Source organism: Carassius carassius, chromosome 38, assembly GCF_963082965.1.
Source record: "Carassius carassius chromosome 38, fCarCar2.1, whole genome shotgun sequence".
Taxonomy (NCBI): Eukaryota; Metazoa; Chordata; class Actinopteri; order Cypriniformes; family Cyprinidae; genus Carassius; species Carassius carassius.
In genome coordinates this window covers 12352458-12375472 of record NC_081792.1, presented here as the reverse complement: position 1 = coordinate 12375472, position 23015 = coordinate 12352458, and the positions used below count along the sequence as shown (strand labels likewise).

General features: G+C 36.6%; 2 protein-coding genes and 1 long non-coding RNA gene across 7 annotated transcripts; all 3 read right to left on the bottom strand.

Annotated features, from left to right (window-relative positions):
- Positions 1–2204: 2204 nt before the first annotated feature.
- On the bottom strand, positions 2205–3682 carry LOC132119017 (uncharacterized). Its single transcript, XR_009426101.1, has 3 exons — positions 3285–3682; positions 3002–3158; positions 2205–2894 (listed from the first exon to the last, which is right to left on the bottom strand). It is a non-coding gene; the product is annotated as an uncharacterized LOC132119017 (long non-coding RNA).
- Positions 3683–3723: 41 nt separating this feature from the next.
- si:ch211-262i1.4 (thymic stromal cotransporter homolog) lies at positions 3724–4811 on the bottom strand. Its single transcript, XM_059528722.1, has 2 exons — positions 3860–4811; positions 3724–3755 (listed from the first exon to the last, which is right to left on the bottom strand). Exons 1-2 carry the CDS (start codon positions 4809–4811, stop codon positions 3724–3726), a joined length of 984 nt encoding a protein of 327 aa, XP_059384705.1.
- Positions 4812–11355: 6544 nt separating this feature from the next.
- On the bottom strand, positions 11356–19389 carry LOC132119338 (mitotic interactor and substrate of PLK1-like). 5 transcript variants are annotated; one of them, XM_059529198.1, is made up of 6 exons: positions 19073–19389; positions 18795–18938; positions 13637–15995; positions 12765–13006; positions 12422–12460; positions 11356–12330 (listed from the first exon to the last, which is right to left on the bottom strand). In XM_059529198.1, exons 2-6 carry the CDS (start codon positions 18852–18854, stop codon positions 12244–12246), a joined length of 2787 nt encoding a protein of 928 aa, XP_059385181.1. In that variant the 5' UTR covers positions 18855–18938; positions 19073–19389; the 3' UTR covers positions 11356–12243. The 5 variants fall into 5 exon arrangements, with proteins under 5 accessions (XP_059385181.1, XP_059385182.1, XP_059385183.1 ...); XM_059529199.1 differs by having other exon boundaries at positions 19156–19258; XM_059529200.1 differs by having other exon boundaries at positions 19017–19167.
- Between the last annotated feature and the right edge of the window lie 3626 nt (positions 19390–23015).

Genomic DNA, 23015 nt, shown 5'->3' with positions numbered 1-23015 from the left:
CAGTACGCATATGGCAAGCCGTTTTAGCATTTAATGCCCTTGGATCCAGTAGCATAATTTAGTTTTGACTAGTCAAAATTCCAGATATCTGTTCTGCAATTTTGACTCATTGACTAGTAATAATAGCTACACATGACTACGACCACGTGACGACGCCATGACGGACGGCACAATCACCAGAAGCACAAGCTAAATAGTAGTGGACGAGCGGGAAGTTTCAATCAGTTTAAAATAAATTACACTAAACTTTATGCCTTCTTCTATTGAACAAGCTGTCGTGTCGTTATCGGTCGAGGTAAGGGCATCTGGTAGGTGCTCACAAAGAACGGTATTTGGAGAAGTTGGAGATCGCAGGATTGGATACCGATCCTTACCTTTTTCCTCCGTTTTCACGGACCTCATTATATCGCAGAGTCTACCCGATCTGTACCCATACACTGGTGCTGATGTCAAAGCTTTTAAAAGTCTGGATGCTTACCAGTTCTTTGTAGCTGGCTGGGTTACAGGTACGCGATGCTACGCTCACGGCATGGGGAGGTACCTCATAATGGCAAAGGTAAGACGTCAATCTAGTGTTTATTTTTTATTAATATCTATTCTTTACTTAAGTAAAGATTTATATAACACGTAACCTGTTTTTAGAGGACCTAGTCATTCGTGGCTACAACAACAAACAAAACATTTTATTACACGGACAAACACGAACTCGTACTCGTTTGGCTTGCTGTCCGTCCTACAGCATAGCTCTTCTGCCGTCCGTCATGGCGTTCACAATTCACGCGAGTAGAGGGTGATGTCACGTGCAAAGGGTCTATATTTTCAGATGTGTATAAATGAGTTTTGACGACTAGACATTGTAATTAAACTCAACTGTAATTTGTGCTTTGTATATCTAATTGAATTCTCACTAGTAAAACATAACATTTGAGATGTTTCTCACATGTGTTTATATTTGATATATTTTAAATGTATGATCTCATTAATTACTCACCATTTAAGATGTTAAAAATAATATATACTTTATCCTTAAGCCAGTTAAGAGAGAAATTTGATTTGTCTCATGCACACTTCTTTCATTATCTACAAATTAGGAATATGTAAAAATCCAAAATTTGTAATTTTGAATAACTTGCTAAAAAGCATGTTTTTTTAAATGTTTTTCTAAATCTTCCTGATTCTAGGCATCTTATTTCCAATTTGGTTTGTTTATTTGAAAGCTGTGTTGCAGCCCCTACTGAGAGATTTAAAGCAGCCTGGGAGGAAGATATGTGGGGTCCAGGTCTCTGATGATATGTGGGATAAGTGTCTGATTATGATACAGGTCTGCTTAATAAACAGCAAACACCAACTGATCCAATTCAAGGTTGTTCACTGCTTGCATTACACTAACACCAAACTGCATACAATTTTCCCCTCTGTTTCACCAATGTATGACCTGTGCAAGATGGCAGAGGATACAACTCCTCGTGCTTTCTGGTTCTGTCCTTTATTGTCTGGGCATTGGTCAGGCATATTTGATTGGCTTACACTTGACTAACCTTGACTGATTGTGTTTTAGGTTTTTACTATAGTACTTCTGGCTACTGAACTAAATATTTATTGTCATTATTATAATAATTTTTTAGTTACTTTATTATTATTTTTACTATTGATAATATTTATTTCATTTTTTAATTTTTTTTTTTATTTCTCTCTGCTTGTGTGGTCAGAGACAGTGTTGTTTGTCTGTTCTATGTTTATTTTTGAAAAAATAAATAAATAAAAATAAAGTATTAAAAAAAAATTAAATTGAAAATACGCTTTCCATAGTATGTATTGATGATTAGATGACACTACATGGTAGCTGTTGGACACTACACATTAAACGACCTGAAGGTAAAATGTGTTATATGTTATATTATGTTATGTTATGTTTTCCTCTTTTAAATACAATAATGTCGGACTAACTCTTCATTTTAAATAAAGAAAACAATAAACAATGAGGTCTGTTGCTGTCTGGATCTGTGGAAAACAAAAAAAATCAAATAATGATAAATCCTTATAAACTAAAAAAAATACTCTGAACTGAAATGTAAAAAAAAAACACGTAAAAAGTGACCTGCAGAACCCTTTACCCATGCTGCTACAAATACTATTCTAGAGAATAGTATTACTGAGCAGATAACCAAAGGAAAATAAGCTCTTAAAACTAGGTTTATTGAGAATAACAAATACCAGAAACAAAGACTATTCACTGTAACAGGTGAAACCAATGCTGAGCTGCTGAAAACATTTGACACTTCATGTGTCCAGTCCTAAAATGCTGATAAAATTTCATATTAAGACCAAAAGCTATTTCCACTTTAAACAAGACATATTTTACCAAACTATGTCTCCTGCAAGAAAGCTAGACAGACTTTTATATCATACTTTCATTAGTTCTTTCATCAGTTCTTTGATGTTATATTATTGTGTATTGCACTTTGTATTATTGCAATCAAATTTTATGTCATGCAAAGTTAGCTGAAATTTGACAGTAGATATAGTTATGTGAATATGTCTAATACAAATATACAGTCATTAAAGAGAAATTAATCAGAGAAGAAAAAAAAACATGCTTTACATTTGTGTGCAAATCTTTTGCGTTACCTTGAGAAACTTTCCTTTTGCGTGCAAAATTTTTGTGTCCTTTTGCCAGAGTTTCATATTCTCTTGCAAAAGTTTTGTGAGCTTAAACATTTCTCCTGGGATTTCAACACTTTTGTGAGAGAACATGAAGGTTTTTTGGGCAATGCAAGGAATGCAATTCTTTTGCAGCTCCATAGTACTGAATCAAAATAAGAACAGACACATTTCAATGTAAGTGTTCATCATCACAAATGGATCCAAGTCTCAAGTCTCTGCCACTTCGATAACTGAAAAACAAAACTAGCAGCTGTAAACTCTGCATGATCTGAGAAGAAACCACCAAAGGAACATTTGCTGAAGAGCATAATTTTTTTTTTACATCAGATTTACGTACATGATCGGGACGGCACTGATGTAACTAATGGCGCAGGAGAGAAGGAAGCAGAAGCCACTGAACCAGCCGAGAGTAAGTGGGTAAATCGAGGTGAAAAAGACATTAGACAAGAGATCAGTCACAGCCAGAACCAGCTGGAGCAGCCCAAAAACTCGCCCTGACAAGAAAACAGCAGAGAACTCTCATTAAGGATCATATAACAGGCAGCATGGCCTAAACAATATGGCTTGTACTCCGATGAAGCACATTTGAAGTTTTTGTTTCTATTCCGTTGTAACTTTACCATATTGCTGAGGATGCAGATTCTTGGACAGCATGGCTCGAAGTGTTGGCATGGGGACGCAGGCAAACATCATGATTCCTCTAGCTGATTAAAACAACACATGCAGAAAAATACAAAAACCTTTCACTGGACGAAGCAATAGTATGGAGAAAGGACTAAATAAAATGACTTCATTATGAATTAGTTTTATTCCAAAAGCATGAAACGTCTAGCTTCACAAGAGGTAAATTAATGAACAGGTGAATCAATGATGGAAACTCAACAGTTCAGTCTATCATGAAAACAATTCATATAACCTGGCAGCTATGGACATACAATATCTCTACATTACAGGAAAAGTGCAGATGAGCTGAAATCACCAGAAAACATCTACGATAGGATTGAGAGATCTCTATTGAGATATGCTGCTCAAATAAAAGTGTAATACAGCCCGTATGTTTTATTTCATGCAGTTGTTTGACGCGACTAAATCTGCAGGGGAAAAAAACATGCAAGTGTACGTTATCGTGAGTTGTGCATATGTAAAAGTGCAATAATAATAAGTGTTGCCAAGTCCGCGGCAACAACAAACTCACCCAGGAAGTAGACCCAGCTTTCTATAGCGAATGCCATAATTGCCATCCCAGTACAGTTGGACACAATCCCCAGCAGAGTGAGGGCTGTGTCTCCCAACACACTGAACAGACTCAGGAACCCTAAGAAGCTACTGAGATACATGGCACTGGTGGCGGCCCTGCCATATCCGGCCCAAACCGAGTCCCAGCTCAGAGGGGGCTTTAGCACATAGAGCTGGAGCACATTTTCTGCCCCGACCACGCCTAGCATAAACAACATCATTGCTGTCATCAGCATGCCTATAGAGACTCGATCCAACATTTTCCCACTTTCGGATTCAGTCAGCAATGGCTCGCTCTCGGATAGGGAACGTCTCGTGTCAGTGAGGGCAAACACAGTGTACAGTAATGCCACAATGTTGACTAGAATTGCTGTCAGAAGGAGAACTGATGGTCCCATCTGGTATAGATATCCAGACAGAAGACCTCCCACGACCCCTGCGATCCCAAAACAGAAGTCTACGATGTTGAGTTTAAGAGTGCGTTTGCCCTGTTTTGAGCTGAGAGATGCCAGAGCTGCCACCCCAGCCCAAAACATCGGCCCGCCTCCGCTCAAACCATGCAGCAAAGAACCCAAATATAGAAGCTCCAGGGGAGCCTCACAGTAAATGAAGATGACAAGCATGAACATGCCCAAAACCGAACCCATTTGAGAGGACACTAGGAAGACTTTAGGTCCATGACGATCTGCCAGACGGCTCAGTGGTATAATGGACAACATGGCCGCCACAGAAGACAACACACTCTGAATAAGAAGAAAGCGTGAGGATAAGGCCTGTGCTTTATCGCTGTCTCCAGCTGTTGCCTTCAGTGACTGGTTGTACACGGTCTGTGTGAGGGCCATATCAAAGAAGGATGTCCCCAGTTTATTGATCACAACCACCGGCTCCACCAAAGTCAGAATGGCCCCCATTTTATTGGCAGACTGGGAGCTTGAGGCTGTGATTTTTAACCTTTAAAGCAAAAGATAAGCAGTATTAATATGTGTGTGTATATTTGGAATAATTGTTTTTTTTATTGTTTTTGAAAGAAATGCTGACCATGGCTGCATTTATTTGATCAAAAATACAGTACAAATGGTAATATTGTGAAATATTATTTCAATTTAAAGAATTGTTTTCTAGTAGAGTCGATTTAAAATGTAATTTATTCCTGTGATGCAAAGATGAATTTTCAAAAGCCATTACTCCAGATTATTTCTAATTATTTATAATATATATGTTTTTATTATTATCAGAATAACAACATGCAGTAAATGGTAAAACTGTTTCCTCTACAAACCTGTGTGTTCATAATCAAGATAATACATTAAAATAATATGGCAAGACACACCAATTTGTAAAAACTGACAAACTGTTTCCATGCTTTTGCCACAAAGTTACATTTAATTATCTACAGAAAGCACTCTTTTTTCGCCAACTCTGTACATACTGTACATACAATACTGACAGAAACATACACGCACACAGAAACATGTTGTCAGTGCTGCTTTGACTATTAATCAGTAAAATAGCTCAATAACTTCAAAGCTCCATGCCATTTTTCACAAGCGAGGTAACAGCAGTGCTGTTCTTGAAGCAGATAAACTTAACAGTTTTTCTGTTAGGAGGGACATTGCTGCCAAACAACTGCTGAGAGACGCTCAAACAGGGCTAAATCTCTTTCTCTGTCTCTTTAATGACTTCATTATAAATTAGTCTGCTATCAAAAGCACAAGCCTTTATTGCTAGGTCTTTAATGATTTTTTGGAATTAGCAACAGAGGCATTGTATGAGAAGTTTTAATCCTACAAATGCATTTCAAGGACAAAACCCTGACAAATGTCTAGAAACACATCATCTGAACAATGTCCTGAGGTGTAGTAACCGTAGTACTAGTGGAATAATTAACTCGTCTTGAATATTTATAAAATAATGCACATCTGAGGTGTAACTCCGCTTTGAGTTGTGGCCGTGGGTGGCTGTGCATTATTCTCTAATAATTGAACGGACGAGTGTCAGTTATTCCTTACTTAAATCATACCTGCTCTGTAACTTTTGAATAACTAATAATAATGAGAAATGTTTCTTGAGCAGCAAATTAAATGATGAAGGATCATGTGAAACTGAAGACTGGATTAATGATGCTGAAAATTCAGATTTGCATCACAGGAATAAATTGCATTTAAAATATATTCATATAGAAAACAGTAATGATCAACTGTAACAACAGCTCATAATATAATTAGAGTTTTGAAAATGTTGTCTCACTCATTATGCACACAATAACACATGTATACATTAAAGCATTTGATTGCTAGTGCAAGCTGAATATAAATGTATTAATACAGGTAGAAAAAAAAAAGTTGCACTAATACTCACTGTAAATGGATTTTAATTGCCAGGAAAGAGTGGACAGCCCCACCTGGCACTGAACGCTAATGCAGAATGAAAGTTGTGTGATTGAAGTGAAAGTGATTTTAAAGGGTAACTTGTTGCTGCTTGTGAATGCGTCTACCACCAGATTCACTTAATTTCACTTCTGAGAGCATAAAACAAAGTGTAGTACTAATACATAGGTTCAGGGGGATTTGGGTCTTGTATAGCATATGTGGCTTTATTTAAACACTTGTTGTTAAAACACATTTTACACTGGCACTAAATTCAAACAGTTTAGTAAACTGCATTGCATGCATGTAGAAAATAATGTATTACAGTTTTTCTCAATCGATTTGGTACATTTCTCCAAACATTTCTTCATTTCATACAAATCACAAATCAAAAGCATAATTTTCTCAAAACACTGTGCACAAAAATCCATAATTTTATCACAGCAGTTCATACAGCCAACCAAATCTTTAATATATCAATATTAATATTATATTTAATATTAACATTAGTAACGTTTTCATTGTTCTTCACAAAGATCACAAGCATTTTTGTCCGATTTTCTAAACACAACAAACAAAACTCTGTGAATTGTAAAATAGTCAGTTGCACACCTTGTGTCTTCAATTAACGCCAAATTGTTATCTGATGAGTTAGTAATCCACTCAACACAGAAAAAGCCAATTTCCTAATTGTTCACAAAGCTGTCTTACGTAAATTACAACAACTACAAAAGGGGAAGAGAAGAAGAACAAAGAAGACAAATGAGGAGATACAGTAAGACAAAAAAAGAAGTATGAGCAGTGGAAACAGAAGAGGTTTAAGAGTGAGAGGTGGTGGTCAGGATAGAGGAGATAGATAAAGAAGAGCTGAAGATGTAGGAGGAAGAGCGAGAAGAGCTGAGGATGTAGGAAGAGGAGAAGAGATTGAAGAGATGGATAGATTGGAGGGCAATGGTATAGGAAAGAGAAAATATAAGAAGAGGTGGACGGGGAGGAAGAGGAGGGCAAAGAGGAAGAGGAGGCCAAGGTGTAAGAGGAGGGAGGAGAGGTAGAATGAGGGTAGGGTACACGCGTGTTTCAAATGAAATCAGAGCCACACTTATTGACCATGTCATAAATCATGGTCTCTCACTGAGAGAAGCTGGCCAGAGAGTTCAGCCCAATATAAACAGATCCAGATAAACTATTCCATGCTACTATATTTGAAAATATTTAGCCATATCTATGTATACTGCTGCTTCAAAGTGTGAACTCAAACTTCAGCAAAAATTTCACAGTAGTACTGACCGCTATCAATGCAATTACTGTAAAACACAAATTTACTATATTTTACATTGTGTTCTTTTTACTCTAGAGAATCTTGGAGTTGGAGTTCAACTCATTATGAATACCTGTATATTGATGAAGCAGGCATCGATCTTCAAAAAAAAAAAAAGAGGGAGAAATGTGATTATGCCATCGTGCTACAGTCAATGTCCCTGGACAACGAGGAGGCAACATTACCAGTGTTGGGAAGGTTACTTTGGAAATGTAATAGGTTACAGATTACAAGTTACCCTGTTTAAAATGTAATAGTAGTGTAACTTTTTCAATTACTTTATTAAAGTAATGTAACTAATTACTTTTGAGTACTTTTTGATTACTTTTCTAAATTTGTGAAAATTAAAGAATAATAAATGAAAGCATATACACCAACTTAAATACATTTATCTAATAAGCATGTTACGTATTCTGTGTAATAAACTCCTGAAACATTGGTGTTTTTTTTAAACTGCTGTCTCTTTGTATATGATGATAGTTTTCTCAAAATAAGTAAAATGCACATGAAGTGACACAGAGCAGTTCTAGAAATTATGTTTATGTGCTTGTGTACTCCTACAGTATATTGAGATGGCAGAGGTTGAAAACACTGCGAGCTTCAGTAGGCCTATGTGTAGTAAATGAAACCATGTCTTTGCCATTAATTTACAGGAGGGGCAGACTGAAGAAAAAATTCAGACTGGAAAATTCAAACTCATACAAACAAATTCATGGACAAAACTATTTTTTTGTATGGACCTGACATAAAAAAGGGTTTAAATCTTTAATTTGGGGACATGCAAAATAATTGAAAGTTCTCTCCTGAACTGCACCTTCACTTCCATTTTTCTCTTCAGTCTTTTTATTTTGCCCTGTTATCCATCTCTCTCATGACTTTAATACTCAAGATTGAACAAAACTATACTTTACAATACAATACTCTACAATACTACAATATATCCTAATACTGTACACGAGTCATGTTTTTCCCTAACAAAAAATTACCATGCTTTTATTAGCCTCTATAAAAGTAAAATAACCTTGTTTTGTTTTTGTTTTTTTGCAAATGGATTTGTATTCATTTTTAAATAAATACATTTGTAAAATAATTTTACATTTTTGGTTACCACAGTTAAACAATAGTAACCATTTTCTCTGGATTTATAGTTAAATATTAAAATGTTAATTTTCGTAAGGGTTGTGGGGTTGTCTCTCGTAGCTCCCCCTAAACCTATAAAAAAAAATCGGAATTTTTTTCAGCTAAATTCCTACTGTAACATTACAACAGATAATAATGATGTCCTTTATATAGTATTTTGAGTGATGACTGATGAGCAACGTGCTGCTGCTTGATTAATTAAATAAAAAAAACAAAGACAAAAAAGCATCTTTACAGATGAAACTGACCTAAAACCCTGAACAGTAGTTCTGCTTCTCTGCTCCAGCTGTGCGCTTCCACAGTCCACTCTTTTCTCTCTTGTTCTCTCGCATTGATTACTCTGAGTCTGATCCAACCCGTTTGGCGGAGGCGCGGAGAGCGCGCGAGTCATGACTAACAATTCATGACTTATTAGAGATTTAATTATCAAATGGCGGATTCGCAAATGATCGCTTTAGTATACAATAATGATATTAAATAGTGGGGCAAAATCGGCTGCCAGGCCACCGGGAATTGTCCCGGTTCTCCCGGTGTCCAGTCCGCGCCTGATTTCCACAGACACGCAGAATGTGCAAGTCATATATTGCATTTTTGGGGCTTAATATTCACAGACACTAGTCGATGTCATGTTTTGATTCAAGTGTACTGACCTACTTTTGATTTAGTCATCCAAAATGTGGCATATTCCGTCCGCGTTAGGCATTCCGTTTTTATGACTGGATTCTACGAACCAGACTGTGTTTCCGCATCCGGGAAATTATTAGGGCGGTATGTCTCAGAATAGTCAGTGCAATTTTGGGAAAGAAATCAGTTAAATCTGTATGTGGATGTGTGTAAATATTCAAATGTAATCCCCTTTGTAATCGTTAAAAAATTCATAAGTAACTGTAATTTAATTACTCATTTTTTCGTAGTAACTGTAACTAATTACAGTTACAATAATTTTGTAATTAAATTACGTAACGCCGTTACATGTAACTAGTTACTCCCCAACACTGAACATTACTCTCTGTGCAGCGATTTCTACAACTGGTGTTGTGGCACACAATGCTGTCTTGGGACCATACGACACAGCGAGGCTCCTAATTTCTTTAAACCTTCTCAATGAAATCCTTTTTTTTCGCAGCGTGACCAGGAGGAAATGGTGCGGAATTTTGTAGTTGTTTGGGACAATGTCCAATTCCACTATTCTGCACTAGTGCGAGAGTGGTTTCAGAATCACCCACAATTCAGGATGGTGTTTCTTCCACCATATTCTCCTTTCCTGAATCCAATTGAGGAATTCTTCTCCTGAAGTTGGAAAGTACATGATCGCAACCCTTACAACCAAGTAAGTGTTCAAGCGATGGAAGAGGCCTGTGGAGATATTGGGGCACAAGCATGTCAAGGATGGATACAGCAGTCAAGGCTTTTTTTATTTTTTTCCACGATGCATGATTCGTGAAAATATTTTCTGTGGTGAAATTCTCTGGCCAGATGTAATTGAGAGGCATGATCAATAAAATGATTGATTCAATGAATGCAGTATATTTATCACTTTATTTTTAATTTACCTATGTACTTATTATTTGCATAATACATATATAACTTATTGTTATACACCCGAACTCCTCATTAAAGAACTTAATGAAAAACGTGTATTTTTATTTCTTTGTGAATATCAGCTGAATTTGTTATAAAGTCAAACGAGAAAACACTTTTAGTTTTGATGTTAATATTGAATTTTAATAAATGCATTACTAGAATAAATTGTGGTTTCATTGTGCAATGAATACTTAACGGTTTCGCCAGCATAAGAGCGTGTTCACTGTGTGTTAACTTTTTTGAGAGCTGTTACCGGAGTTAGGAGAAATGTACCAAATCGATTGAGGAAAAACTGTAATGGAGTTTATTCTATAGAGGGCGCTGCTGTGCAATGGTCAATCATATACCAGCATTCAAAGAAAAAGAAAGAAAAACAACAGAACCCCATAAAGTATTAAGATTTAATAAATCAATTTATCTGAAATATTGCATAGAAGTATTCATTAGTCAGATTGGAGCCTGAAACCATGTGAAGAAAGACTGTTCAGCAAGCATGTCAGTTTTGACTGTTCTTAGTTAGTGGGATGAGAATATTGCTGAAACTTTAACATAGGCTACAAGTAGTTATCAAACACAAGACACTTATAGTGCACTTATTTTTTCATGCTTGTTGAATGTTAAATGTAAAACTTTTTTAACGGCTACTAGACTAGTGTTTCACAACCTTTTTGTCTTGTGTATCCAAACAAATTAATAAGGCTCAAGTTTACTTTCATAAACACCTAATAAAAAATGTGATCATTTTCACTCATACTATTTAGCATTTAGTACTTAATAATTTAATCTAATTTATAAATAAATACTGTTGGTGTAAAACCAACTTTCTATAAAATGTATGAATTAGATTTTATAAAACTCTTTTCTTTTCTTTTCTCTTTTCTTTTCTTACCTCTTCTATTGTATTTTATTTTCTTACAAAATCATAAAATAATCATAAGCCTAATCTGCTTTTTATATATATATATATATCACAGTACCTGTGGTTGGGAGTCACTAAAACCTTAAAATCTTATATTGAAAAACTGTAATATTTAAATGAAACATGTCTACCAAAATCAAGCCTTTTATTATATAGTTTGTATATTAGAATATTACTATGTGTTAACAACACAGAATACAGAATACATCAATATCATCTTTTGATATTAGACTTGACATACTAGACTACTATTACAACAAAATTGAGCGATAATGACATACTTTACAATGTCTAATCTGTAATGTAAATTGTACATTCAAGAAAATTGCAACATTCTTAATCTTCAGTATTCAATACAAAAATAATCTTCTATGGATTATTTATAGTTTATCTATTTTATATTTTTTTCAAATTATTCAACATTATTTCAAAATAAAGAGCACATCAGCAGGCATATGTGTTAATGAGTTCATGTCCAGGTCCAGATCTCATCGCCCCTCCTCTCTGTGTAGGAACTCTGTGATTCTACTTTTTTTGTTTGTTTGGTTCTATTCCTTATATTAAAGGCAAACTGGTCTATCCATTAAAGCACTGAGGATTTTAAGGTTAGTGAGATTAATAATCTGGAATACAGTTTTATGTTTTATTGTCAGATGACAGATTTTTATGACCATGTATATATTTTATAAGTATTAAGGAAAGTAGTTAAATGTTAGTACTGGGCGGAGAAATAGATAAAGAAATGTTTCATAATCCAGTGTGCTAGAGTTTACAATTCACCCCAAGCAGGTAAAATGCTCTCCACACCTATACCTATTTCCATCAAGCCAGTCAATTCAGAACATCCAGCTAAACTGTGAATGAAATGGAAGAAATGTCCATGTTTCATGTTCATTGACTTTATATGGAGAGGTGGTGCGAGTTGTGTGCTTTAAAGTGCAATGTGGAATTAAAACCAGTCATTCTCGTCTGAAGATGATTTCTCATGTGCATCCTGTTATGTTTGTGCTGATTCATTAGTTCTCCTGGTTGGCATACATGCCCGCCTCCCACTGTAGGGCTCTTTGGTTTTTATGCCTTGTTACACGGGTGGCCTCTACAACCTGCCAAGAAACCAGAGTTACACAACATGATCAAACTGGATCTGTTACAGAATCCAGCAGAGGGCACTAGATATTGAAAACCTCATCTCACCTCATTGTTTATGGCGTCGATAGGTTGGATCCCAGCATACTGAGACGATGAGGAAAGAAAAAGTTATAAAGAGAAGAATCTGTCAATACAGCTGTAAATCAATTTTTAAACCAATCACAGCTGCTTATTATGACATTAATCCCTTAAATGGATAGTTAACCCAAAAATTATATTCTTTACTTATGCATGTAATTTCACTCTTTCTTTCTTCCATGAATTTGTGATTTGGAATGAGATGAAGGTGATTACACATTTTTCCTTTTTGTGTAAACTATCCTTTTAAGCATTGTTTGCTGGCAAGGTTTGTGATTTCAGACTGTTTCCCGAAAGAAACTTCACTCACTGCACTTTCTTCCAGTTTTAGTTTGATCCGTCTGTCCTCAAAGTCCTTTAGCAGTGTCTCAGTCAGTCCTTTCTGGGAAGAAGGCGATGACAGTTCAGCAAGTGTGCTCAAGGGCTTGACAGGGGGTGCTCGGGAAACAGTTGGGGACATGGGTTTTGGGCTGCCCCATGGCTGGGGTGTCATAATTGACATAGAGGGAAGTCTGAAACTGGGTCGAGTTGAGGACAACTGTGGACTTTTATCTTTAGAGATAAACAAACAAAAACAAGAGATTATTGCCATGATTCATACATTCATAAAAGTCAATTTCCGTACGTTTTTAGTTATCACGTTTTCCATTATAAATTGTTTAAACGCATACATCTGATCATACTTTATGTCTTATGTAGTCTTATTTTCATTATGGATACAGAACCTGAACAAGTGTTATTTGACCTCAGCCTGACATGAATCCTTGTAGAGGGCACTAACCACCAGCACAAATTATATTGGAAATCAAGACATAGCAGGTATGCATGTGATTGTCCGAAAAAGCAACCTTTAAGTTGAAATGTGCATTTGCATCCATAAAGTAAATGATTAATCATTCTTCAATGAAGCAGAATGCCATGGTATGTCCAAAGTACAGAAACTTCATTGGCAATTCCTTCTCATTCCTTGGTGCTGCTGACATCCATAAACATTTAACACTTAAATGAATCATTAAGGTATGAACAAGAATGTTACAAAATGCACTTGCCACAAACACTATACAGAAAAATAATAGTTTCCCAACAAAAGGCAGTTAGACAGATAATGCTTGTTTCCCCCTCCCCCTTAAACCATTTGCTATGTTGAACATGTATGAATGCAGCGAGTCTGAACAGTTATACCTGTAATGGATAATTGAGAAGTGTCCAGACTCCAGGAATAAGGATTACTATAATCAGTCTTCTTTTCTGGAAATACCGAATCCACTTCTGCCATGTTCCCATGTGGATTTTGTGGTGAAAACACAGTTTCCTCACTGGCTAGTGGGGTCCTGGGTTCAGAGGAAGTTAGCGCTGGATTCACTAATGCAAAGTTGGGTACTGAGAAAGACTGACTACTGGACTCTCTCAGCTCTTGGAGCTCTTGTTCTCGTCTGAGGTCTTCTTCAATTTCCTGACGGATGTTGTTTGGGGCATTCTGGATTTTGGGACTCCAGTCGGTGTAGTCAAGGTGAGTTTGCCAGGTAGGAGTGTACCGACTAGTTTTTGCAGGTTCCAGTGGGGACGGAGTATTTCGAGAGTGGAATCTGTTCTTTCCTGACATGCTGTTGTCATATTCCACAAACCAGGATGGCCCTTTCTTTGTTCTGAGATTAGTGATTTGGCACTCAACACCATTCTCTTTATGAACCCTTACTTTAGAATGGTTGTTGTCCTCAGGATATGCACCTAATTGGTTTCTAAAAGTGCTGCTGTCAGGGTTTCTCTGAAGGATAGATTCATCAGGATGTCGATGAGGACAGCAAGGTGAAAGATCTTCTTTTGGGTCCAAGAGGTCACCTTCCTCTACTAGTGCAGGTTGCTTTGAAATCCACATGTCATCTGCAGAGACTGTGCTTTGCTCTAAATCAGTTGTGGGACTTTCGCTTAGACTTGCCCTTAAAGATGTGACTGGAATTTCATCCGGTTGTGACTCAACTGACTTCTTATTTTCATGTACTTGGTTCTCTTTGGTATCATGGCTTGAAACACTGTTTGTGATCTGTCGCAGTTTCTCAAGCTCACGCTCTCTCTGAATGAGGAAACTAACTCTGTTTTGTTCTTTGGTTTTGGGAGCTTTCACCTGTGAAGATGACAGGAAAAGAATTGGCTTTATCCTGATCTCCACCATCTCTGAATTGTCTTTGTGCAAAATACCCCTTAATCGACGTAGACTCTCTTCCCGTTGTTGGGCAATTCTAATTTCCCTTTGAATGGGAGTCTCCTCTGCACTTAACATTGTCAAACTACTTCCCATTTCTGAAATGGAAGGATCATTCGCAATGCTACCATCACTGGCATAGTCTCCACTTCGTTCACCAAGACCAGAGTCAATATCATCTAAGGCACCACTTGGAACTTTATTATTTGAATCCTCAGTCACAGTAACAGTCTTTACTTCTATTTCTTTTTGTGTTACTAGTGCGATCTGATTCTCATCTATGCTGTTCTCTTTGCTTACTTGTTTTAGATTGAAGATGCTGGCCATTGAGGATAGAGACCTTCCTCGCAGTTTGGGGGAATAAGTGGGGCACTCAGTACTCTGCAGGAAGGGATTCTGTTTTGATTGTTCCATCATTAGAAACTGCTTTCGTGCTGTGTTGAAGTCAATTTGCTCACTGTCTATAGTGCCAGACTCAACACTGGTTTGTTCAGTCTTTACACTCACTGGTTTGTAGTTTAAACTAAACCCATCCATGAGCCTTTGCGGAGTGCTACTGAGGTCCAGATTTTCTAAGGTACTCCACTGACTTTTAAGGGCAGGGCTTTTTCTGGGTGCCTGATTCCGGATGATCTCCATTCGGTCTGGATTTTCCTTGTCTTCATTGACTGTGGAGGTGTCCTCAATTTGGTAACAGTCATCTCCGTTAGTTTCTTCAAATAGCCTTCCAGGTCTCTTTTCTTCTGTGTACGTCTGTAGCTTAAAGGTGCTCTTCTCCTTCAAGGTATTCAGTTTGGCCTGCCTTTGTGGAGAAACCATGTAGACTTCATTCATCTCCGCTTCTGGGCTTGCTGGGTCATCTACAAAAGAATAGAATCCAACATATGAGCCTGCACTGCTTGGAGTACTGGGCCTAAAGTCTTCACTGTCACTTCCATCATCAGACACAGCCACTTGTCGAGCCTGGACCACCACATCTGGAGTGCTACTCCTAGATGACACCATCACAGTACGCTGCATGCCTGTTACTGTTATACTTTCCAAGCTGAACCCGAAAGAGTCACTGTCCTGACTGCTACTGCATGTGTTTTCTAGCAACTGTGGTTGGCCAGTTGGGCTCAATATTGAGCGCAAATCTGACTGTTCTAGCTTAGGGGAGAGGGGCTTTATCACCCAAAGCTTTGGGTTGCTGGTCATGGGGTCTCTGGGTGGTGGAGGGTTCTGGGCAAGCCTGGGAAGTGGAGGTCTCAGAGAAGAATGGGAATGGATCACAGCCTGCTCCTCTACTGAGGAGTGAGTGCTTTCATCATATGGGTTGACCAACATAGTTGATGCCTGTCTCTGGGTAAAAACAAAAGAAGAAATAAAACATATTTATACTCGACTGTGTGGAGAGTATCAGATTTCTAACACATACTGTGTATAAAGGGTAAGTAAACGTATATTCAGATATATAATATGCATGGTTTAAGATGTCTGAGCTTAAAAGGTTTAACAAGTTGTGTTTATTAAGTGTAAATTGAGAATATTTCTCAAAAATTTTACATTACATAAAAAAATGAAATGGTATTAAAAATATAACACTAGAAACAGACAGTACACTTTCATTCCTGACTTATAAACCTTTCCCTAGCCCCTACCCTGCTTCCTAGCCTACTATTCAGCTGAAAATCATGTTTCTGTTTGACATTTTTATAGTATACATGAACCCATCTTCTGTTTAGTACTAATACACCTGTCTGTATCTCTTTTGCAATAATTTACATATTACATTGCATACAATTGCACTCCATGGATTATTCAAAATATATTTTTTCTAAATGTTATATGAATTTTGATGAAGTTTTTAATAAACATAAGTGAATATATATATATATATATATATATATATATATTTTTTTTTTTTTTTCATTTAATCCCAGTAGAATTTTTTGTATAACTTTTCTGATAACAAAACATTATTCTAAGCATATGAAGGTCTTCAGATGTTGATTATATTGGTTTAAAAAGCACTCACCTCATGTTATTGAAGAGATATTTGCTACTCCATTTTAAAGAAAAGTATATTTATCATTGTGGGGAAAAACATTATCTGGTTTGAGTACTGCATCAAAACAATAGATAAGACTGTGTGCCACTTTGAAAAAGTTTACGTAGTTGTAAGGGAGTTTTGCTCACTGTCACTGGTGTCCATGTGTGACTTAGTGAACTGTGAACTGCTGATAAAATGACAGCAGGCCTGTTTCCTGGAATCCACTGATCTGCCTTTCCTGATTGGCTCAGACTGTTTGAGGGGTGTCCCAAAAAGTGTTTAAAGAAAATATACTGTAGCTTTACAGAAGTAGGATTACCAAAACAAGGTCATGGAATTACGCTACAGTGAGCCTTTATACCCTTAAAAATTCTTTAAATATATGTACACTGAATTACAGCTTCATATTCAGATAAATGCAATTTCATGATAACAAAACAACCACTGATAACAGAACAGACATGCTTTGATAGATGTCCACTGTAATACAGAGTACACAAAAAAAGTTGATAAAATCTCACTCTTTCACCTTCTTCCAGACAGATCAAAGTGCTCCATAAAAAAATATCGTAAGATACATAACCGTATTCAACCTGACCAACCTTTAACCTACAGTGATAGTAAATTGCCAAAAGAGGAAACATTCCTGCCATAAAATGCATTTAAGAAATGCATTATTATATAATACTGAGATCAAAATTGTTGTACTTTAGGAAATCTGTATATTAAGTTACAGTGTTTCACTGTTTTAATTAACTGTTTACATGTAACTCTGTTCTCCTCTTATTTAGGCAGTAATATATCCTGTGTCTCTGAGAAATGATCTCACGCATTTCAAATGAACAAATAATATAAGCTATGTATTCTAGCATAACAAGCTGAACTATTCATTCTCACAAAACATTTCAGCTAAAGAAAAATGAGCAACACTCACCCTCAGACATCAGCAGTGGCGTCAGAGTCTGTACTGTCACATGCATCAGAAGACACTTCTGTCTTTACTGCACTGACTTGACAAAGTTCATCTAATATCACATATACACGCATAAACACACCCCACACCCAGACCGAAGTAGTGTAAAAGACTGATAGATTGTGGATGGGGTTTTGAGGAAGAATGGGCACCTGGTTTATTAATATTACTGGACCATCTGCATGCAGAATTAAAATCAGAGATGTTAAATGGGCCTGAATAAACCAGTAGACATTCTTGTTAACTAATTACCGTGTCCATATGGACTGTAGTGAGGATACCAACAACAACACAATTAGAATTAAAGCTAAAGGAGTAATTTAAGTTGTATTGGGAAAACTCCACTGGGTCAGAGCAGATGAGTGAAAGTACAGAGCATGACACTCATATATTACATTCCAGAGTTTATGGCCAAGCAAATGTCTTTTTCTAAGTTCAGCGCTAGTAACTGTTTAACTTAACATGTAGAAAAGTGTCTATGAGTGAAATTTTTGGACAGAAGTTTCTAGTGGACTGAATAATACAAATCATGACATCTAGTGGACAAGAACCATAAACTAAAGGTTTTAAAGCAACCATGATTTTTATTTTATTTTACTATATTACTAAATGTTTGGCACAGCTGAAGAAGAAGAGACAAAGGTTACCAAACCACATCAAAATGAACTCAGTCAAATTTAAATATAATGCAAAGTATTTGACTTCGTATATTAACAATATATTATTAGCTATTATACCATTATAATAAAGTATGTTTGACACTAGTAGTATTGTACTATACACATTTGTTTTGTTTTATTTTATTTATGTGAAATTTCAGTCATCTGTCCCACTGTGTGTATAAAGCTTGGCATTTTACAAATTATTTTTTAAAGCTCTACACTCTTACACACACACACACACACACACACACACACACACACACACACACACACACACACACACACACACACACACACACACATAACTTTCAGTCTTCAGAGCCATTTTTTTTCTTAGTATGAGTATGAAGAACAATTAAATAATCTAAAGAACCCTTTTTCACTATGAAGAAGCTTTTGTGGAATGGAAAGGCTCCATGGATGTTAAAAGTTCTTCATGGAACTATAGAAAAAAAAACCTTGTACAGCCTTACCTTCAAATCACGACCCAGGCTGTTACACAGCACCTGCCAGGGAGGAGTGTACTTGAACATATTGTTTGCAGCAGTACTATCTGCTTCTTAGAGTTTGGCAGGAAGACTCTAGCATGCAGTTAACTCAGTCCTGAGGAGTCCAGTCTGTGGAGGAAGATGCATTAATAAGAAAATGTTTTTTCATGTACCATTATATACCATGAATCACCATATCAAATGTACCAATACACTAGCATGAGTCAGATATAAGATATTTTTCCTCATATGGAATGTGTCACCTCATCATTTGCAGGCGCATGGATAGTGAGACCATTGTGTCTAATATCGCTGAAAAATACAGTGAAAGCAGGGCCTGGCCTACCCCATCAGTACAGCTGGATGTGTCAGTCTAGTTTTTAGTCAGTCTTCATCCACTACCCTTAAAAATTGTGTTTTGACACAATTGCTATGGCAAAGCTCCTCCTCCAATATGGTAAAAAAGAGAGGTATCACATTAAGCAAAAATTCCCATAATGTGTGGGGCAACTTGGCCCATGGTCAGAGATTCAGTGCATGCATGCGTGTATAGGTGTGTGTGTCGATGAGTGTGCTGAGGGCAGGGATACCAGTCTGGAATGCTGCTATAATCAGCAACCTTGGGACAAAAGCTGAGAATACCCCTCTAGCATCCAATAATGAACCTCATAGTTGCTCTGAAGCCTGGTCATTTAGTCATTGACAATGGCAGTGACAATACAGCTGTGACTCTCAGATAGCTCTGAATGGCAGCAGTGGCATTAAAGGAACACTCCGACTTTTTGGGACTTTAGCTTATTCACAGTATCCCCCAGAGTTAGATAAGTCCATACATACCTTTTTTATTTCTGTGCGTTCTGTAAGTGTTATTTGACGCACCCACCGCTAGCCTAGCTTAGCACAAAGACTGGATGTAAATGGATACTGGTAGCATAGTAATCCCAATAAGTGACAAAATAATGCAAACATTTTCCTATTTACATGTTGTGATCTGTATAGTCACAGCGTGTACAAATAACAAGGCTATATGAGACAGAGAGCATTTTTAATCGTATAAATACTGGGAACTATATTCTCACTAGCGTAGGAGCACAGCTAATGTTAAAGGAATTGACTGATAAGAGCCACATCTTATGCGGCATGTTTTCGATTCACTAAAAATCATAAGAGTCGTGTGTTTTTGAATCAGACTTCACTGGGCGCACTGTTTCTTTCTGATTTAATAAACAGAACAGGCTCATAAGAGTCATTTGTTAGTGAATCGGACTATACTGGTTGTGTAGTATATTTCTGATTCACTTAAAAGAACAGGCTCATAAGAGTCATTTGTTAGTGAATCGGACTACACTGGTTGTATAGTATATTTCTGAATCACTTAAAAGAACAGGCTCATAAGAGTCATCTGTTAGTGAATCGGACTACACTGGTTGTATAGTATATTTCTGAATCACTTAAAAGAACAGGCTCATAAGAGTCATTTGTTAGTGAATCGGACTACACTGGTTTCACTTCATCTTCCTAAATCACTTAAAAGAACTGGATCATAAGAGTCATTTATTAGTGAATCTGACTACACTGGTTGTGAAGTATATTTCTGATTCACTTAAAAGAACAGACCCATAGGAGTCATTTGATAGTGTATCAGACTACACCGGTTGTGCTGTACGTTGATGATTCACTTAAAAGAATTGGCTCATAAGAGCCATTTGTTAGTGAATCTGACTACACTGGTTGCACTCTACATTTCTGATTCACACACAAAAAAAAAAGACTCATAAGACTCATTTGCTTGTGAATCAGACTACACTGGCCATTCTGTATGTTGTTTTTACATGCTTTTATCCAAGGGGACTAACAAATGAGGAACATCAGAAGCAAATTGTCAGATAGCCAGTAGTATGACGCCAAGTTTAATAGAAAACTATTTTTTTGCGTGCAGCCTGCGAGGATAACTCAATAGACAGCCGTTTCTTGCCATTATTTCTCTGTGCACGATATTTTTTATTGCATCTCAATCAATACAGACTGCTATCTCATGTTGACAAAATGAATCTGTTGTTGTGGTGTTGCACTGAAAATGCGGAGCAGGAAATAGATCATAAGCAGCACATTTTCTGTTATTAAAGAAAACAAGACAGAGGCGGTGATTACCGTAAAGCACGTCACATTTTAATGTCTCGTTCCAACTCTTTCTACAGCTCTGTCAGGTTGATAAGAAAGCAGACCTTCACAACGCACTGACAACAGTGGCAGTAAGAGCACACACACTCATTAGCAGGAGAACCAATACGAAAGGAACCTGGTTATATCTCTCCATGATCTCCTCTGTTCTATCATGCCTTTGAACTCAGCTTGTCATCAAGGGGTAGGGGTTCAAGCACAGGGACATTATCTAACATGAAAATGGATATGTAGATATTTGTGATTTATGTACTTATAAAAGCATGCAACGATACAAAAGAGAACCCCCAGGCCCGTGGCCAGACAACAAGGCTTTCAGGGATGAGGAACATGTCGGAACTGGAATGTTATTACTGACAGACATTAAGGTGAGTGGCAACCATTAAACTCACATTGATGTGAAGACTTGAAAAGAACCTGCCCAGATGAGCAATGGGAGGAAAGCAAACTGGTTCTTGAACTATTACTTATAACCTCACAGATGCTGCTTTACATCCAAAAAGTATTTACATAGATTAGTGAATGTTTTTGTTGTTGTTGTTGCATTCATGTTGACCTCATTTGACTCCCGGGCTTCTGAATACACACTGATTTCCACAGAGTTCAACCCAGCAATTTGGGCAACTAATGTGACTAAAAAATAAGAGCTATATGACAAATTAACTGATCTAAATCTTGAATACGACCACACAGACACAAAACGCACACACATTTCATTTAGCACACCTCTACCTGCTAGCCGTGCCACATAATTTCGTTCCCCTTAATTAGTTAATAATTTGCCATCAAATTAAATTAAGCAATTTATAAGTAAGGTACAAAACTATTTTTCACATTAACAAACCCTCCAATGTAACTTAAAGGTGTATTAAGTAGTCCGGTGCTAATTAATAAAAGTTTTACACATTAAGAAATCAATTCTGTTTTTAAATAGTCTGAATGGTGTAAACTAACATGAGATGACAACTGTATGTACAAGTGTTTCAGTTATCTATGTTGTTTAATGTATTTTGGCCAGCTGAAATGCTATGAGCCGCGGTGTTTCTTTACGTTTCACAGCCGCTGTAGAGGCACTAGTAGTGTAGAGATGTTTGGGGATGCAAAGAGCAAAAATCAGATTCAATTTCAAAGCACTCAATAGTGCTGGTCAAAGTAGTGTAAATGCAACTTACACAAAGACACCTTTTACAAACAAATTACAACCAATTTTAATGAAAGTACACTTTACTGAATGTAATTTACAAATCATTAAGTATCATTTAATACAAAGCATCTGTGTAATTTATTATACTTTTGTATGCTTGCTTTAGGCAGGATTTTGTCCAATTAGAAACAATGAACTATCATCCTATTTTTTCATCATATATGCATGGTTATTAAAATTCATCAAATTTGTTAAAAATGAACCTACATTATAAAACTGACCGAAGACGCTGGTTAATGTGCTCCAGATCAGAATTTTAAATGGTTTGAACGCAAAGGTTCGATGTAATGGAGCCAGTTTCATACACTCTGAACCACTGATTCGAAACAAATGATTCTCAAAGGTTTCAAAGCTTCATGAAGCACTGTTTGAAAAGCTCCCATCACTAGCATACGGCCGAAGAAGCAGAGGAAATGCTCTGAAGCCAAAAGACAAAGCCAAAAAACAAGATTTGACAAAGGAAGAAAATCCTAAGTATAGTGAAGCTTGCTTGCTTCTTGTTACTTCTTTTTTTTCTTTCTTTTTTTGGACAGGTAAGAGAATTAAATAATTATTGTATAAACTGCCCTGTAAAACCCAATTGTATCAGTGTAATTTACATATAACTATTAGACGTTGATTGTGATAATAGACTACTTAATGCACCTTTAATGTTACAAAAAATATATATATATATGTTATGGAAAACATGAAAATAAATGTAAATTAGCACCAGTCGATCACACAGGCTACAAAAACAATATGCCTTTTGTTTTTACTGAAGCATTTGGCATCATAGCTACCTTTTTTTTTTTCAACTTTTGCCAAAAATTTTAACACTT

Coding starts and splice junctions, on each gene's coding strand:
- si:ch211-262i1.4 (XM_059528722.1), bottom strand. CDS start 4,811: ATGGGGGCCATTCTGACTTTGGTGGAGCCGGTGGTTGTGATCAATAAA. Junction 3,756..3,859: donor AAGCTGGGTCTACTTCCTGG/GTGAGTTTGTTG, acceptor TTTCCCCTGCAG/ATTTAGTCGCGTCAAACAAC.
- LOC132119338 (XM_059529198.1), bottom strand. CDS start 18,854: ATGTTCAAGTACACTCCTCCCTGGCAGGTGCTGTGTAACAGCCTGGGT. Junction 13,007..13,636: donor TTCTCAATTATCCATTACAG/GTATAACTGTTC, acceptor TTATCTCTAAAG/ATAAAAGTCCACAGTTGTCC. Junction 12,331..12,421: donor TCGACGCCATAAACAATGAG/GTGAGATGAGGT, acceptor GTTTCTTGGCAG/GTTGTAGAGGCCACCCGTGT.